Raw genomic sequence first — 20,149 nt, 5'->3', positions numbered from 1 at the left:
TGGGCGCATGCGAATTAGTGGCCACCAATAGCCACCTGCTCAATGTCATGCCCAGGGTCTAGCGAGCTTACTCGGTTGGAGGAAGTGCATGCTGCCTGCTAATACGGCGTGATAGTTATTTGGGGAGACGCTATTTTAGGACAAATGGGGCTGGTGGGGAGATTCCAGCAGTAAGTTTCTTTATGAGTGGCTTGGTTAAATCATGAAAAAGAAAAAGTAACAGGCAAGGTATGTATTTCTGTTCATGACCACAAAATTGCAACTTATATGGTATATATTCACTTGATGTAAGCTTATCTGGATCTCTCTCTGATTGAAGTCAATACCTCCCCAACAATACCTACCTAATAATAATAATAATAATAATAACTTTATTTCGCCCATCACAGTACAGATATAGCCATGCAATGAAAATACCCCTAGTCGCACGGTACTAAATAAATGAGCATTATGTAGCAAAGATGTCAGTGACGTCAGTGTCACTATTGTTAAAAATATGCCAACCAGAGAACTATTGGCTGGTTAAACAAAGAATTCTTTTGTTTGACGTTTTGAACATTTAAATAACAAAAACAATGTTTGTAAACAAATTTCTACCTTATGGGTCAGTTTGGCTTGATTGCGACTTTTTCTTTTTAGTACAGAGTGTGTTTCGAGGTCATTCAGTTTGAATCTCAATCCCCACTCCCTCTGGTATTTTCCATTTTGAAACTTCAGGGATTTTCAGTGGCTCAAATTCTCATCGCCAGGATTAAAAATGGGTTTCAAATGCCCTTAGTTCTAGGCAAAGGATTTGCCATACTTTTAATTTCATGGAAGTGGTAAGCCTATTCTACACATGAATAGAGCATGCCCAGCGTGTAGTTGAAGGACTGCCTTGCAAACAAACCAGTATGTAGAGTAACCAATTAATTACAGAGTCATTTTGCATACTGTTCTTGAGACATTATCCATTCATTTGTACAAATATTTATACGTAGTGATAAGGCATGTTAAAGCGAATTTGACAAGTATGATAAGTGCAGTAAGTGTGTGATGACTCTTGTAATGAATTGTTTATTCTATGTATTTGTTTGTTTGCAAGGCAGTCCTGCGACTACATTTCATAACAAAAAATCTCTGTCCTTTAGTCAGTCCTGAAACCTTCATTGATAATATTCGTAACTTTAGCCATAATAATACTGGTAAGCTGTTACCCTGGGTGCCAGAGGTTTTTGTTTTTCTGTGGCAAAGCTGTTCAGACAGGACCTCTCACATTTTCAAACACATACAAAATTCTCAGCAATGCCGCACTTCATGCTCCAAAGACTGTTTCAGTATCCTAGATCGTGCTTCCACCACCTTCCAGCTTAAGGTAGAAGATGCTATATTCAATGGGAAAAACCTAAACTAAATCATCAACTTTGTCATGTTAATTTAAAACTTTCTTTGTAATATTTTACATTGTCTTGTTTCCTCTTGTTCTTATAGTCAATTAGCTTTTTGCGTACACCATATATTCAACTCTGTACTTTATAATTTAAAGTGAAGATGACAGAAGATTCTGTTGAAACATGTTTCCAAAAACGTTCTGTTGTTTCTCCAAATTTTAACGTGTCTGGTACTATCCAGACCTTCTGGCAAAAAAAAATAAAAGCGACAGTGAAATGTTGGAATTTCCTGTCAACAAAGCTGAACAAAGAGATTATAGCCTGTATCGCAGACAGAAATTTACATTAAATAACCTGCGGTAGTGTCTAAGATGCAGGCTAAGATTTCACTGTCTTGTCTAATTTGTGCATGAAATGTTAAAGAGGAGTGGAGAAAATAGACCATATTCATATTCTCGGTATTGGACTGGAACTAGCTTGCAACTGAGGCTAATGCAGGGTGTCTTTTCAAATGCAAATGACATTAATCTCTTTTTAATGATATTCCCCTGCATGAGCCTCCACTGCAAGCTAGTTCCAGTCTAATACCGAGAATACAAATATGGTCTATTTGAAAAACTCTCTGAGGGAAAAAGTCTGTTTAAAGAGAAAGCTCTGAGGTTAGTGAAAGAACAAAACGAACTGACTGAGGGAGAACTTCTCAGTTCTGTGGAATGGGTTAAAAGGTGTCATCGAATGAACAGGCAGATATGTGGTGATCTTTAAGTTGTTGGATGTCTTGGATCATACGTGAATCAATTAGAGTGCAGATAAATAACTACTAAAATGGCAGCTTTTGGATATCCAAAACCTTGATCGTATAAATTATGCACTGACTCAAGGCACAATTGAAAGATCAAGGATTTCCCGGCAGCACTGCAAACACATCTTCCCACTTAGTGAAGCCGGGCCTCTTCTTTAACAGGCTTCAACCCTAATATTTCTGAAAATCCAGTATCCAGTGCATACTGTACTGCACCTGAAAATGCTCGCTAGAATTTACTGCTTCCTTCCAGCGACATAGCTTTGTTTATTGTTTCGTTGAGCCAAAAGAAACTGGTTTCCACTGCTGCTGGGGTGCATTGAAGTGGTTTAATTAACCAATGAAAGCCAGTTTTAGATTGTTATCACTCAGAAAGGTCATTAGGTGTGAGGACCAGTTAGTGAGTGAGTTCAATATCTGTACTGATGGAAGTGAGGCTAGTATTCGCGGCTTCGCCACTAACAATCGCAGATTCACCACAAAAACAAAAAAAAAACCCTCTGGCACCCAGGGTAGTAAGGTGTGAAACCATAAATAATACCATAAAACTTTGACCATGAATCTAGTGTGAAAAATGTTCACAGAGCTAAAAAAGAGGCAGACGTGGCTGAGTGGTTTAGGGCACTGGTGTTGTAATCTAGAGGTCCTGGATTCAAGGCCTGACCCCCTGCCACTAGCAGGATTTGTTTCTCGGTAGTCCCGAGTTCAACTCCTTGGTCACACTTTGTAAATAGCCAACTGGTCTGCCTCCTGCCAGTTGGGATTTTTAACTATGTTACATTTATTTGTAATATCAGTTTCCTTTGTGTCAGTGGTATGCCTGTAAACTAGCTAATCTTAGTGCTTATATAGCTAAGTGCATGACCACAATAAATAAGATTTACATTTTTTTTTTTTACAAGCACTAACGTGGTTATCCAGGGTCTCACTTGGCCCAGACCACCGTGATAACTGAAAATACAGAGTCACAATAAAAGTCACGCATAACTTGCGACCTGGTATTAACACTGCAAGAGAGAGATTCCTTGGGGAGAGATAAGAGAAAACGTCTGCTCAAAACTACTTGCTTTTCTATTGTGCATGTGCGAACTATAGGTAAACATGTCGCATATATTTGCCTTGATCATGCCATGTAGAATGTTCAGGCAATCCCATTTTTGGTTATTTTCAGTTAAACTGTGGCAAATTACTTGAATTCTAACTTTTGTGGTGTTTATTTGGAAGAGAAACTACAGAAATTTCATAAAGTTTTACGTAGTACTGAACAAAAAGAAACAGACGATAAATTGGCTTTATTCAATACCATGCTGTCCAGTGCATGCTTCGCAAACTGAAAGCTAGCTGCAGATAACAGAAAAACTGGATAACAGAAAACTGGAATAAATATTAAAAACTTTTTTAAAGCTTAATAACCTGCTTATCAACACTCACATAATGTTCCTTTGACACTGAGGGGTATAGTATGGTCTCATTCAATTTAAAAGCGCTCACAAAACTTGGCCTTTGCTTGAATCGCTCGCAAATATTAGATAAGTGTTCACTTGCTTGTGCTCGCAAAATTTTGAACTGCTCTTATGCTCAGATTCTCATCAAAATGTGCTTGATTGCTACAATTTTGTGAGTCTTTAGGTTTATGGTTAGTCTGGTAGCTTTTAGCTTCTTCTTGTGGTATGTTCACAATTTCGGGCCAGAAAACTTTAGACACCCTGCTTTAGATCTCCTTGAACGTCCACCTACTGACTCACGTGAAGCTACCTGATACAATTTGGCATCAAACAAGGCATAACTGGCTGTAAGTTGCTGGGTTTGGTTGAACAGCAAAAAGGTCTTGATGTGTTGCCTAGCTTTGTGGCTATTGTCCTGTCTTAGAGGTGTCAGTCAAATTAATTTGCACAAAACAATGCTTCCTTTCAATAAAAGAGAGATTACAGGTAGCGGAAAATTTACAAAGTGCTTGCTAGTATCTTACGAACTCATGATGTGACCAGTTCCCAGTTGGCTTGATAGCTCAGTTGGTAGAGCACTGCACTGGTATTACAGAGGTCATGGGTCTGAATCCTGTTCATGCCTGAATTTTTTTCACGCTTTGATTTCACAACTTCTTAAGTTGTGTGTATAACTGCAATGATCAATCTTGTCTTCATCTCATTCTTCACAGTTCAAATATATGATATTTCATATATTCACTTGTGAAGTGCTTGTTACTCGCTTTCTCTATTTTCTAAAGTGCTCGCTGCTCGCAAGACAAATTTGATCACTCCTCTTGCTTGCAAAAATAAATGCACTGTTTGCATGTTTGCAAATGCTCACAAAGACCATTCAATACCCCTACTGAACACTTGTAGTTTCTCAAACTGTGCAAACAACAAAAGATCAAAGATTGTTGGACAAACGTTTTGAATTTGATGTGTATGTGACGAACCTATGTCAGTGTAGTACTGCCAACAATTTATAATTTTGTAGCCAATCACAAGGTAGTAATTATTGTAGGCATTCTTGCAAACAGACTGCATTTTGAATCCTATCTGTCGTGGGTAAGTTATAAAGCGGCTAAAACTTGTCAAAACCAGTATTTTTAATCCCTGGTTGGGGATGGTGATTGATAAAAGAATCTTAGCATCTGCAAGTGGAGGTTCCCTCTCATCTCTCTTATAAGCAGAAAGACAATGGAATCCCTGTCTCACAGGGTAGCTGTTAGAATGATTTTGTTACAAAAGGAAATGAAAAGTTGTAAACAGTTGCTATATATTACCATTTGTTGTGTACAGTTTTTCAAAGATTTTTGTAAATGTCGCATATGTAAGGATGAAGTCTAAGGAAATCTGTGAAGAAAGATGGTTTCCATTCTTCTTAGAAATAGTGGCAATGTCTGCATATTTTTTAGATTTAAGGTCTTTTTTTAAATGAATATACACCTTTTACCCCTACTTTTTATGGCCCCTTAATTATTTTTTTGGAATAAATGAAAATGCAATATAATAATTTTGATTTTATCGAACACCTGCCCAGTGAAGTAAAGCATATATTATTGTGGAGGAGAAATGTAAGTGCTGGGTTTTGATTTTGTTTTCAGCACTGTTTTAAATAAGTACTGCTCGGTGGATTTAAAAGATGGGAGCCCTTATTGCTAAGAATCTGGTAAACTGGCAGTCCCTACAGGAAAGGTTGGATCTTTTTGCTGTGTATCGACTTATCCACCTCCGTGAACAAAACAAAGGACCACCACCAACATGTTCTTATGAAGAACAGTACATTAAGGTTCATCGATCCATTGAAGAACAGGTAAATTTTGAAATTGTGATTTTACTGGATAGCAATTACATCACAAGTTATGGTATAAGTTCGTAGTTCAATTTGTTTCCAAAATTGAGATGTTTATTAAAGTGCAACTAACCCCAAATTTTCCTGTGGCTTAAAGTGCCTATGAAGTGAAAAATAATTGCTGCTTATTTGAAAGGCTTTTCAAAGTAAAGAAGATTGGCCTTTCCCTTTTTGGAATATCTTTTTTCATTCTAGAGATATTTACGTTTTTGTATTATGCAAATGAGGAAAGTGATGACGTCATAGGTGGTTTCACTTGAACAGTAAAACACTGATTCAAGAATATCTCTAGAAATATTGGAGCAGTGTTCTTCAAACTTGGCACCACAAATGTGCATCACAACAGAAACAGAATGACACCTTCTGTGTTGTTGCCATGGCAACTCTTCTGGCTCCAGTCTCTTTCTGTGAAAAAACAAATATGCCAATTTGCAACCCTTTGAAAAGGGACAGAGGGTTTTGCTCGGAACACACATGATTCCCATACTGTCTTAACTCTCCCCATTAGATTGTTGGGAGTGGATGATCCTTGTTTAAGATAAAATCTGGTAATGTTAGTTTTAATTAAAACAGGACCAGCGGCATAACTGTGGTCATGGCAACGGCACGACGGGTGTCATTTTGTTTCTTTTGTGATATACATTTCTGGTGCCAAGTTTAAAGAACACTGCTTTAATATTTCTAGAGATATTCTTGATTGAGTGTTGAACTGTTTCAGTGGAACCACCTATGACGTCATCACTTATAATACAAAAACGTGAATATCTCTAAAACGAAAAAAGGTATTCCAAAAAGGAAAACGCCATTCTTCTTTACTTTGAAAAGCCTTTCAAATCAGCAGCAATTATTTTTTACTTCATAGGCACTTTAATATATAAATCTCCTTGTTGATTACCACTGACAAAAAATTATCATAAGTTTGTAGCTATTTTCATTAATTTTCTATGAATTTTCAAAGTTTATAAATTTGGCCTTTTCCATGGCCATGACCAAGGAATAGTGAAGAATGGGATGAGTTGGTCTGTGACATCATTGAAGGACTAACATCATTTTGCTTCTGAGAAGAATATATGTGAACATGTAAGTTTGATTCAAAATCGTTGCAGAACGCTAGGAAGAAGTGTTTTTGGAGGGAGTAGCAGTACAGCAAGCTTAGGAGAGGGCAATCCTTTTCATCTTATACCTCTATCTCAATGACACATTCAGAGGCAAGGAAAAGTGTTAGGGAATTTAGACAAAGTCAAATTACCATGCTTTTTGTTCATTCACATCTTTATAACTCTTCAGCCATCATTTTAACCTTCATATTAAAAAGGCTTAAAGCCAAATTGGCCAGCAAATTGTCAATTGTGACTTGCAATGACTGGCAACCTGCACTTTGAAGTTGAAAAAAATATATTCACATCTCTTAGCTGTCTTAATCGTAGCTACACTCTGAATTGTATTGCTAGGTGATACAGTTCTTCCATTTATAGTGTTTGCAGTATTAGCTGGAGAAAACAAGAGAACATGTTTCACACAACCAAAATGGCTACTCGTTTATTGCATGTGGTCCCAGCATGCATTGGGACACTAAACTGTTATGTAATAATCCTACAGTGTTAAACATTTGTTATAAATTATGAAGCACAAATACCCCAAATATGCTTTCATGGCACTTAAAGCCCAGTCAAAGGTCTCTTGAGTGCTTTCAGCCAGCTCCTCTGATGACGTCACCAGAGGTCCAACCCAATTTCCGTGTGCGCTCTTGCTAATGCGATTCGCTGTGTGCACAAGGATTACACAAAGCAAACATGGCATCATTAGAGTGATCATTTTATTTGGTCAATACCCTCTCTATCTGTGCTTTTTTTCTTCATAATTGAACACAGTGTATTTATGGCTTTATTCATTTATTAAAAATGTATGTTAGAAAAGGTAAGGATGCAAAGAACCCAGCAATTCTCAGTTTTTTCCTTAGGGACTTTAAGATACGAGGATGCGGCAGTTTCTAGAATGTCGTAACCATTGAAAGCCTGAGCCAAGAACAGCGTTGTAAGCACGGGAAAAATTTAAGTTAAGAGCTGCAACGTGAAGAAGAACAATGCAACTTGAGACGCAACAGGTTTCATCCAAACTAAACGCCATGAGCTTGTTTAAAGCAGTTCAAGAAATGCTGCTTTTCTGTTTAGAAGAGGAAATTATTGATGATGAAGAATTTGCCGTACTCTACGAGGAATATACGCCACAAAATCTTCCATTTTCTCACTGTCAATACGAAACATTTTCCCTGTTGAACAAGGATTCTGCAGAGTGTAAAACAGATTTTCGATTGGAAAAGGCAGATATTCCATTCCTCATTGATGCTTTAAGATTGCCTCCAGGATTTGTTTGTGGGAATGGCACAGTTTGCGATGTAACAGAGGGCCTGTGTTATATACTGCTGACGCAGTTTGCATATCCATGTCGTTATTCGGACATGATACTAAGTTTTGGAAAAAAGCCCTAGGTGACTTAAGAGCTTCTGCCTGAGAGACCGGGGCAGACTTGGAAATGAAGGTCAGCCGATTTCGTTTAAAATTGTTACACGAAGTCGTTATGTGGACTTACGTAATTTGCCAAAGTTTCAGGTTCAACGATCATTTTTTAGCCCAGTTCTGGATATCAGCCCCTCAGGGGTCCCCAGAGGCTGATTTTGAGTGTAATTTTGGTCACTTTTTAATCTCTCTTTTAGCAACGTAAATCAATTTCAGACAAAAACAAAACCATATTTGTAATGCCATATCCTTAGGCGTTTATGGGCGAAAACATTAGCTCAAGGGAATCTTTCGTTAGCCTGTGGCTGTTATCACAACTTGGTACTATTTGAAACACATGGAAAGCAACCGGAATGGCCTGTTTTTCAGATCGTATATTTTCCATGCCCATGTTTTATATCGTGAAGTCTTAGTATCACTGCAAAGTTCAGCTCTTAGTTTAGTAATATCAAGGAAAAAATACTAAGGTTGAGGCTTTTTTACTATGGAACACTATAAGAGAAATTACCTACTACGCACTTCCTGTCAAAGTCTTAATCCCTTATTAGGAGAGATTTTTAGAAACCAGCCGCACAATTAACAAACAATCATAGATCCCAAAGTAAATTATTTAAAGGAAATATATATTTCCAAACCATAAACTAGAAATTAATTTTTCTACTGACGGATTTGAGACTAAATTTTATACAGCACTTGTACCCTGTACCCAGGGGACTGGGAGGTGAGGGGAAACTTTATACACTGATAACAGGAAAAGTAATCAAAATACAATGAAACAAGTTGTTTACTGAGTGTATCAGTTAGATGGGAAAAGCTGAACAAAAAAGCCTTATTTACGGGACTCTGCCTTGTTTCCATGGCAATCTTGCTTTGTCAGGCATAATTACCCTAGGTTTGAGTTTTCTCATCTAATTCTCTGTTTTTTATTGACGCTTTCAAGTTTCTTGGAACAAACATAGTTTTTTTTACCTATTCATTCCTTTAGTACCCTTTCTCTTCTCTTTTAATTTTTTATAATTAGGAAAAACGATATTTTGACTTCATGGAATAGTCGTGAAATCCAGACTGGTGGATTCAATATGACGGATGTTTATGACATTCTAACGTCACGTGCCTTCATAGCTGACTATTCAACATTATTAGAATTTTAAGCTGTAAGTTTCTTTTCTCCTTCCCGCTGCCAGAAGATCACAAATACCTTGTGTGACTAGTGGTACTGAAATTTCCGACTTAATTGCGTCACACCCAGAGGTGCTTTCCTTCAAGCTTCGGTCTCGATTCTTTGGTATTCATATATAAATACGAACTCCAGGCCATCGTTACGATAGAGACTGTAAGTAAGCCTCATAATACAGTAGAGGGCCAAATTACTTCCTATTTTCGCCTGGAGATTACATTGTTTGAGCATGACATGTGAAGCGTCTCCACTGTGATTTAATATTGGGCATGTGAAACTACTTGATTCATCTCCAAGCTCTGTCGACTTTTCAAGTGAAACAACATCCACATGGGTGGGTAGACAGTTTAAGTTATAGATATTTTGTTCAAATGTGTATGTAGATGATGATGGAACAACGATCCTTGAACTCATGGAACGAATTAAAGACATTTAAGCATGTAAAAAATCTTTGAACATGCAACATAAATATATGTCTGATGAACAGGCATGCAGTCACTCTACCCTAGGATACTTATGGGATGCAACAGGTATTACAATGCCGGACTCCTGAAATATGCTATCTGAAACGTTAGTGGTAACCTTTGGTTTCTTCAATTTCTCTTTTCTCCTTGACGGAAAGGGTGTTGATGTGGCCCACTTTGGTCACGCAAACAGGTGAATTTTTGGCGGTGACCTGGGCAAATCACAATCTTTTTTAATTCATACTTAAACTTCCATTCAGGGATATTGTCAACTCTGTGGGATGCAGCAAGTTTATTACCACCAGTGCCCACTTTAATTTGACCAGCAGGTGGGTAACATCTCGATCTAACATCTTCTTTCCAAAAGGGACACCATATACTCATGTTTTGAGTTTTCCAGGAGACTAAATTGTAATAGCCAGACTTTTGCACCTCCATCTTTCAAGCACTCTCAAATAAAACAAACTCACTTACAGACTGAATAGATTTAATGAGTTTAATTAATTGATCGCAGATAGTATCTTTTGTTGTAAATATACAACCCAGCCAGCAAGATGTCCCCTTTTTTCGCTGTTGCATTTTATCAATTTACGACAGAATGAAGTAAACATGTAGCGTAGTAATGCATTCGGATTCTATACAAAACTGGCAACTGCCTAGCGCATAGCACGGTAGCGGCATAATGGTTAGCGGGCTGGACTCTGGATCGAGCGCTCCTGGTTACTAGGCATTGCCATGTCGTCTTGGGAAAGGCAATTTTCTTTCACAGTGCCTCTCTTCACCCAGATGTATAAGTGGGAGCCGGTGATTATCATCCTGTCCGGGGAAGAAGAGCAATAACCAAGCTCCAGCAGGGAAGAGGCACTGGGCCTCATGACGATATCACCATATGACCTACAGCAAGCATACTGGTTGTCCTGGGGATTATTGTTTCTTATTATGGAAATCAGAGTTAAGGGCCAGCAATTCTACAACTAGGGGTGCCATAAGCAGTAGTCTTTGAAGGAAAATCCATTCCTTTACTGTCCTATCTTTGGATATATGCAGTACACGGATTTAGTCTGGTTGCCACCATGGATCTGTGCTGACTGAGAAAGCAACAAAAGGAAAATGCCGATAGAGAAAGGGAAAGTGTGGTAATTTTGTGGTAATTTGGTCAGACATACAGCGACTTGGAGAGGAAGATGGACCGTTTCGGACATCCTCAATTTATAATACCTAGGCTGTTTGCATTGTGGGACTGGGTATGAATAAATATTCTGTAACATATCCATTCGTTCTTCAGGTTCTCATGCAAGTTCTATACCTGATCATTTTTTGCAGTATTGAGGAGATGAATCTAGACTAGAAAAAACTGAATTCCAAGTCATAGCAAACTACAGATAAGTTGGTGTGTCATGACCTTGCCCCGTACGGTATGAATCAACCTGAATTTTCATTACTCGCAATGACATATTCACAACCAATTTATCGCTGGAGCTAAGATTTTTAATGTTGCTTCACTTTTAAGGGATTATAAGAAAGGGGCATCCCTCTAAACCTGAAGCCAGGTAAGTGTTTATAGTAAGTGAATTTATCCAGACACTTTGCATATAGACTGGAATAGTGAGACTGCATTTTGTATTAGACAATTAGCTATAATTATATTCGAAATTTCCTCGAGGTTCAAAGCGATTTTCAAGTAGTGTCACGAGAGACGTTGTGATTGCATTTAGAGTAACTGATAAGTTGTTTTTCTTCAGAAAAGACGTCCCAGACAGGTGGGTTATGATCCTATCCTATCCTATCCTGATTTAATTAGCGTTTCATTACTCGGGGCCACAGGCTTTTTTCGTTCAGTGAACGGGTTGAGTGTTTAAGATAAACTTAATATTGTAGTTTGGACCAAAAAAGGTGGAAAAGGTGCATTGTGATTAATATAACTGGCAAGAGATGGATTGTTAGGTATACTGTATATATATATATTTTTCACAGAGACTCATGGCATTAATTTTCAAGACTTCTTCCACAAAATTTATAACCATTGCCTTACCAAAATCTGATCGGTCCTAAAAAAAAATTACATGAAGATTTCAGATTGACGGTAAGTCTTTTCGGTTACAATTAACTTCAGAGTCTCTAATTCATTACATAGAAGAAAAAGAAAAAGGTATTAATCGAAATTAAATGGCTGATTTTTACAGACACGCTTTGTTGAAACTATAACCAGAAGTGGCCTGGTTAGTCATCTTCTCGTAAGTTTTTTCTTAGTAAAAAAGTCTCAACCTTAGTATTTCTTTCTTGATATTACTAAACTAAGAGCTGAACTTTGTAGGAATACTAAGACTTCACGATATAAAATATGGGCATGGAAAATATGCGGCCTGAAAAACAGGCCATTTCCAGTTGCTTTCAGTATGCTTCAGATAGGACCAAGTTGTGATAACAGCCACAGACTAACAAAAGATTCGCGTGAGCTAATGTTTTTACCCACAGAAGCCTAAGAATAGGGCATTACAAATATGGTTTTGTTTTTGTCTGAAATTAATTTTACATTGCTAATAGAGAGATTGAAATGTAGCCAAAATTGCACTGAAAATCAGCCTCTGGGGACCCCTGAGGGGCTGATATCCAGAACTCAACTGAAAGAAGGTCATTGAACCTGAAACTTTGGCATATTACATAAGTCCACATAACGACTTTGTGTATCAATTTTAAGCGTAATCAGCTGACCTTTATTTCCAAGTCTGCCCCGGTCTCTCAGGCAGAAGCTCTTAAATGAAAATTTGAGATGTAAGCAGCATAAAATAACTCCTAGTATTTTTACCCCCACCCCCCCTCTCTACATCGGGTTTGAGTTATTTTCTAAGCAAAACTGCAATGGCTTAGGAATATGCTTTAATAAACAAAAAATTACATTCCAGATCTCAATCAAAAATGCAATTGAAAACCTTACCAGAAAATCAACTAAAAGTCACTTAGGGCTTTATTTTGCACATTGTTGATAAGTTATTATTTATTCACAATACGTTCAATAATGTTCAATAATGCCTTTGTTTGCTGGTGCTGTTTTTGCATCATGAGCAGTGTTTGTTGACTCTGTTGTTGACACTACCTTTAGAAGCTGACTCTGCTGCTCCTGGAACTGCTTCTGTGCATTTACAGAGACTTCCATTTGTTTTTTCTCAAACTCCTGTTGATCTCTTTTAGCTTCAACTCCTCCTGTTTAAGCTTGTAGTTAATGTGAGCTCTTTGTGACAAATAAGAAATTGTACTGCTGCCGCTGCATCATGGTTGCCTATTTTGATTGTCCTCCATCCTATCTGATTGCCCTTTTTGAGTGTCTTTCAATTTTTCCATTGCTTTTAACCTGATATCTTCAGCTTTTGCTCTATCACTTGCTATTTTTCAGCTCTTCTTGCGACCAGTTTCCTGTTGCTCTGCCTCTGCACTTTCTTCCAGGGCAATTATTTGCTCTAACATTAAATAAACAGGTTTTCCAACTCTGTCGACTCATCAGGTGCAATGCCAGTTGCCTTTTCTTCAGCTCTCAATTTCTTTTTATGCCTGTTTTGTAATATTCCAACATGATCTCTAACAGATTGCTTGTCAACATTACCAGACAGTAACAATTATTCAGTGTTGTAGCCGCTTTATCCCAAATTGTACTTTGTTGTGTTGAGCCTGTTTTTGTAGTGAATGGATTAAGATTGAGAACTTCACGGCATAGTATCAAATTGTGATCTTCGGTCCAGAACATTACTGAACTAAAATAAACAAAATGTTGATAAGTGAAGGTATACACAGACTGATTTGTCTGTTCCCTGTACATCAGTATAGGTGTACATCACATTTTAAAGTTCAAGGTTATAGTGTCCCCATTTAGGGGACATCACTATATATCTGTCCTGATTCAGCAGGCCAGTGGAGTGTTGGCAATAACTATAGCTTAGCTCGGGGGACTGATATTAACGTGAATCAGGTGTTAAATCCAGAGGGAGTCAGTACACTCCAATAAATGAATCCATAGGAAGGGATTTACATGTACACAACATTTACAAAACATCTCATTGGACTAAAACCCAAATGACTGATGAGCCTGAGGCTCCAGTCAATAATTTTTGTGCAGCTCTCAGTGACAAATTCTTCAAAGCTGTTGATGTGTTGTGGTTGGTGGATTTCAGCAGTTGAAAGTATAATGTATTCTAACTTGAGTTTAAACTGAATGCCTACTGCTGCTGTGACATTCAAAAAGTTTTTAATTTGTATTATTATACATATTAAATAATACTTAACTAAAATCACAGAAATGTAATGCATAAATGTTTTGTGACACTAGTTGATTTAATTGAATGCACATCAGCATTAATGTCTATGTATTGGACTGGTCTTATATTGAGCATTGTTTAGGCAGCTTAATTCTCTCTCTGCTGTGAGTAGATTGATCAGTTCCTTTGATGCAATATGATCTGAGTGATCTCTCTTTGGTCATTGATCCCTGGGGATCCAAATCATCCCAAAGGAATGTACCCTTATTCAAGATCCAAACTTGAATGTTACACAACCAAAAAAAACTTGATTTACATTGATTGTGTGATAATCATGAGTTGTAAGTACTTAATGTAGCTTGAAATGATCTTGAGTAGTGGTCAATTGTTGGTTACAAGTGGATCGATGATTTATAATTATCAGGTTTCCCTGAAGCTGGAGAAAGTTAATTGCTTGGATTGGATTTTTGTTGGTTCAATTATGAATCTGCCAGGCAGCTGCAGTGTGCACATTGAACACAGATACTTTTTCAATGCATTGTAAATATTATTAATGGCTCTTTGCATTTAAATCTAAAATCATTTTATATCTAGTAAGTAACACAATCTTATACGTTTTGCTATTTAATAAAAAACAAACTGTTTTATGTTTTACAAGATTTGTGAGTTTTCATTTGATTTGACTTACAGCTAGAGTATTATCTTGGAGTCATACACAAGCAGCTACAACAGAATGTTGATCGGTTCTGCCAGGAGCCATTTTCATTGATAATGGAGAAATCCTCTATTCCTCATCCTGCTGCAGGAAATGGTTTGTGTTTGTCACAATGAATATAATTGTGTCTGGATTTATAAAGGCTGTGTCAATTTCAACAGAACGAGCCTGCAACCTAAATTCTAAGAAATGCACAGGGTCAATTAATCAATTGATCGATTGATCGATCACAGGCTGTCTGTCACTGCACAGCCTTCTCACCCACCTTACATGTGTGTGACTGCCTGGCTGCTGGTCCCTAAGCACAGCACAGCACAGTCAGCTAAGGCTGCCCTGCAAAGAAAATGACCAGGGTCTTCAAGTGCCTCAATGGCTTGACTGCCGGCAGTCAGGCATGAAAGTTTTGCACCAATTTTGACACCTACAATCATGTGTTTCATAAATCCAGACACATATTTAATTATATTTGTTTTAATTATTTTTATGTTTCTACCTCAGTCCCACTATGCTTGCTGAATAAAAATACAACTTGGCTGTCAATATTGAGCCCTGTTTGGGAGGCAAAAATGCACTATAAACAAATATACTACGGGAACAATTTGGCTTTGTGAAACAAAACCGCTTTACATGTACTTCCAACTTTATAAAAAGATAAAATTACAATGGAAGTCAAATCTGCCTCGCAAAGGTGAGGGTAGAAAAATCACCATTACCACCTTAGTAGCATGGATAATAGGATAATGTTAAAATTAAAAAATTTGCTGTAAAATACAGCAAATTAGCTGTTGTCTCATAAAAGCAATGTGAAGACCTGAGGCAATAATACAAAATGCCAATTTGTTTTACCCAAGGAGGTGAATTGGGGTAGAGGTGGGAAACTTTTACAACAACAAAGGGTACAACTCAAAAGCAAACAGTTTCCAAGTAATATGTGAATATAAAATTCTGTTCATCTAAGGTGTTTTTCTGAGGGGTAGTGCTGTTCCTGGCAGTTTTATAGGATTCCATCCTGGATTAGTGGTAAGTCATTAATTTTTAACAATTGATAGGTTATAGCCAAAGGGAGTTATAAGAGTGATCAGATTTATGTAAAATATTAGAAGCAGTTGGTCAGTCCATCATCTGTAAATTTTTAATATATCTGTTAGATTTAGCCAAGCCTGAAAGGGGAGCTACGGGGCCGGGTTGTTCAAAGCTTGATCAAGCTAACCCACGATAAGCAAGACTTTTGAATTGAGTTTTGTAACTTTGCGAGGAGGTTTTCTGTTTATTTTATTCGGCGTTCTGTTTTAAGTTTGAATGATCTTAACCTGAAAGTGTTTTTCAGTGGCGAAGTTTCAAGGAATTTGGAGTTATGGCACATGTCGAAAAATATCTCTGAATTTTATTTGCAAATTGGGAATTTGACCAATTGTAGTAATTCAAAGGGACTTTCTTAAAAATTGAGTGTTTACTCAGGGATGGTGTTCAAGTCAAGTTCTAACCCGTTTTGGATAGCTGAATACTTTGTCTTTGACAAATAAGTATCGACAAGTTTTGGTTCTCCTTTACATGTCAATGCAAATTAAGCTTAGTTTTCTAATTTTTCACCTATGCATTCGGCCATTCGACTGTTAGGCAAAAATCGTTTTTCTCGATTTTCTTTCATTTAAAGCGTTTCGAACTCAGAAAAACTGTATCATGTTTCATATCTACCTAAGGGCTATTTGTAAACGAAAAAAAAGAAAAATCAATTTTTCAACTTCTGCTGCCCTATATTTGATAATAATTAGAGAAATTCACTTTTTAGAACATTGGAAATTAAACAAAATGGCTGCAAAAGCAATGGACTGATCTTTTGTGTTTTGAGTCTGTAAGTGTTCCCAAATTAAAGACTATTTGTATGCAACAAAGGTAGCCAGAGGTGTAAAATTCAATCCATCAATAGCTTTGGCAGCTTTTAACCATTAGTTCTTTTATTTCTGACATGAGTAACTCATTATCTGACTGTAACATAAGTTTGAAAAAGTGAATATCTTCAAAATTATGTAAATTTCTCTCACAATATGTTTCATTTATAAATACAGACTTTTCCACTCTCTGCCTTAACAGTTGGAACCACCACGCAGTTTTTGGCCATACACTCTGTGTCAGTAAAGGACAGTTAATTATTAATGGGGATGACCGGGTTGGAAGAAAGTGACCAGGCTGTGAAAAATATTCGTTCTGAATTGACGAGCTACTAAATTTTTGGAGATTGAAACGACCGGGTTCAGAAAAATAATATGTCCTTCTTTACGGAAACATAAGAGCACTTCAAACTTATGGCGATAAAATAATGTACTTGTACTGCAGTTACATGTGTCATCACTTCAGGCTTTTATGACAGCTTTCATTGCAAATTGACGAAATTATTGTGCTTTTTCGGTAGAAAAGCTTACAGGCTAACAAACATACTACCGTTGTATATATTTTTCTTAAAAGAACGTAAAGCCTAGATTAGCTCAGCTATCCGCGGGCATGTTATAATTGTAATTTTAATTTGATAACAAATAAAATGTATGTATGTCTGTCTGTCTGTCTGTCTGTCTGTATGTATGTAAAGCGTATTGACAACAATAAGCAAAAGAAACAACCGATTATTAAATTTTATATAGTGTTACTTAACCAACAAATTGCGAGCTTTTAAACCGCAAGCAAACCAGAGTAAATGTACATGTTGCACGTTGAGTGTGACAATACCGAGAATATAACAATGCAAAGGTACAGTTATACTCATTACAGATCATTACAAGTTATTAATCACGTTAGCGGAGAGAAAAATACAATTTTCAACAATCATATTGCACTTGCTTGCAGGTAAGGGCATATCGTAGGTAAAGCCATGGTGCTGTAGTGAAACGATTTGGAAATACCGTCATTGAGCAATGAATTAATTATTGTTTTGCCGTGCTTTTTGATAGCTTTGTCCAACCAAAATATAAATTTTCCAAAGATGATGTACTGTTGCCAGTATAAGCCTATGTTTTACAAATGGAAAAATGTTCATCTACACAAGCTGAAATACATAAAACGACTTCATACTGTTGCTGTGTCAATTTTATGTCAGCTTCTTTAAGATTATTTCCCTTGACCGGGCTTTGAAAGATTTTAGAACGAATCAAGACGGGCTTTGAAATTTCGATATGATACTATGATGGGCATTAGGAAAAAAATGAAAAAGAAAAAAGGTATTTCTGATTTCCCCATGCGGTCATCCCCATAAATAATGAAAGGTCCCTAAGCCCTCCACAATGAGGGCAAACTGTGACTTTCATCAGTCAGGTCACTCAGTAAATACTTTATAATAATTTGTTAATGTGAATGTTTGCTAGTAGTACGTAATTATTGCTCATTTTTTATGTCTCTCTTTTTCTTCAGTACTTAGCAAAAGATGTTCAAAAAATGCTCAACTATCCCAATATCAGTAAAGACAACTGTTACTTAATGTCACGCTATGACAGCTGCATACTTGATGCCAAGGATTTTAATACTGATATTCAGGTATCTTAAATTTGACTTTGAGGTTATAGAGTATTGTGTAGAACCTATAAAAAGGGAAGTTTTTTGTTGACCAGTGTAGTGATGGTATGTTGTTATGTCGTCATGTCATCTCATCCAGTCCTGTATTTTTGCTCGATCTCTTTTAGACATTTAGGCAAATAGAAACTGTGCATTTTATGGTGCATGTCTGAAAGTCACTCGCCAAGATACTGACTACACACTCAATCATTATTGGAGTCCCTGTATCTAAAGACCACAATTTTGTACACACACTTTATATTAGATTTTATCCTTGGAAGATGCATTCAGTATTTGTAATTGAAATGATGTTACTTTGAAAAACTTGTGTAGGTTCAGCAGATGGTAAATGTTCTCTTCTCTTGTGTAGTTGCCATGTGGAAAGAGACTAAATAATCCCTTTGCATGTGGACATATGATCAACCATCCTCCACCAGGTAAGGGTGTTTGTTATGTGCATGTTAACCAGGTGTCCAATACAAATTGTTGTCTCATGGTACATTGCTTAATCAAAACCCTTACAACAATTTTGTTACATTTTTTACACTTGTGCACCTTGGTCCTAAATGTAAGCTATACCATGCTTGCTTTCATAAACTCCTGGTTGCTTCTATAATCAGTGTTAGCACTCTAGCATAGATCCTTCTTTGAAGAAACATGTTTTCCCTGACTTTTAATTATGAACTAAAGCTCCTGTCTTGGATATCCTGGAGTCTTAATAATGCACATTTCTACCAGAGTGGGAAAAGAGTTTTGACACAGCCAAGGGAGCTCATGATCGCTGTTGTAGTATGACTCCAGGGTACAAGTAATTTTACTATATTTTTATTGATTTGGAATTGTCCTGTTACTTTTAAAATTGGTGTCCAGGTTTTATTAATATTTGTCTCGTATAAATGTGTATACATTTCTCTGTGTTGCTTTCTGGTTATATCAGGATGTGGAGATGATACCCAAATAATACTTGGTCTGGTGAAATTCTCTTATTGTCAATTCTTTAGTGTAAGTTCTCTATGGAATGCTCTGCACCATTAGCGAGTCCATCAATCATGTCAATATTAGATGTCAAATCATATTGTTTTGTAGTTGCTACTTTCCCTACTAGTGAATATGAAATTAACCCATTGTCTTGGTTTGTTCATCTCCGGGGGATTTTATTCAAATTTGTAAATCTTGTTCTGTACTTGCTGAGCTAGATTACTGATATGTTTATCACTGTTTAAGTAATTGAGTTTGAAATAAAACAGCTAAAATTAATGTTCACTATAAGACCTTATTTGAATTCTTATTTACTTTGATTTCAGCTGAAAATATATATCTGGTTAGCTCTTTTATTCCTGGTTTATACTTTTTTTTCAATAATAATTTTAATTTACGAAACACAATTCTACAAACGTTACTTACAATGCTCATTACGCTACTCTACTAACAGAACAATACTTACGTTACTTACAATATGGGTTACTTATGCTGGCAATACAATACTGAATACAGTTACTTACAGAAAATGCAATTACTTGCAATAGGGGCTACTTACACTACTAACAATATAGGAGAATCTTTGTTTACAATATTCGCCTCATTACCATAAGTGATACAGTTTCTGATGGAGCTACAAAGAGATTAATACTGAATATTGAAAGCGCACAGCACGATTAACTGTCCCAAGGAATGTGAGCGCGATGTATTGAATACTTGTTGTGCGACAAGGGTTTAAAAGCTCAAAATTTTACAAAGAATGTCTGAGCTCATTAGCGCTTTTGCCACACAGAAATACTGATGTTTTTGAAAGCCAATTTCTCCTCGAATATTACACCCAAAGAGCCAAAAATTTCACCACTTACTAAGTTTCACAGGCTCTTTAAGTTTTCCTAGTAAAATCGTGTCTAGCATGATGCCTTCTATGCGCAAAGTCGTATGTTAATGAGGAAAAATGTAAACAATGACGTCAGCAAAGATTCGCCTATAATACTCTACTTACATTACTTACGGTACAT

General features: G+C 36.8%; 1 protein-coding gene and 1 pseudogene across 1 annotated transcript in view; one reads left to right on the top strand and one right to left on the bottom strand.

The window, feature by feature from the left end:
• The first annotated feature begins 50 nt into the window (after window positions 1-50).
• Window positions 51-20,149, top strand: part of LOC145485020 (uncharacterized) — a 28,665-nt gene continuing 8,566 nt past the window's right edge. Inside the window, exons 1-6 of the mRNA XM_081463666.1 lie at window positions 51-228; window positions 5,246-5,454; window positions 14,588-14,708; window positions 15,571-15,632; window positions 18,012-18,134; window positions 18,523-18,589. Of these exons, the coding sequence (XP_081319792.1) occupies window positions 5,284-5,454; window positions 14,588-14,708; window positions 15,571-15,632; window positions 18,012-18,134; window positions 18,523-18,589 (544 nt within the window). The 5' untranslated portion in view covers window positions 51-228; window positions 5,246-5,283. The remainder of the gene's footprint in view (window positions 229-5,245; window positions 5,455-14,587; window positions 14,709-15,570; window positions 15,633-18,011; window positions 18,135-18,522; window positions 18,590-20,149) is intronic.
• On the bottom strand, window positions 5,449-13,261 carry LOC145484507 (uncharacterized; annotated as a pseudogene).

The sequence above is a fragment of the Orbicella franksi genome, chromosome 4 (assembly GCF_964199315.1).
Source record: "Orbicella franksi chromosome 4, jaOrbFran1.1, whole genome shotgun sequence".
NCBI lineage: Eukaryota > Metazoa > Cnidaria > Anthozoa > Scleractinia > Merulinidae > Orbicella > Orbicella franksi.
The sequence above is the reverse complement of the archived record's forward strand: the minus strand, read 5'-3'. Positions and strand labels throughout refer to the sequence as shown.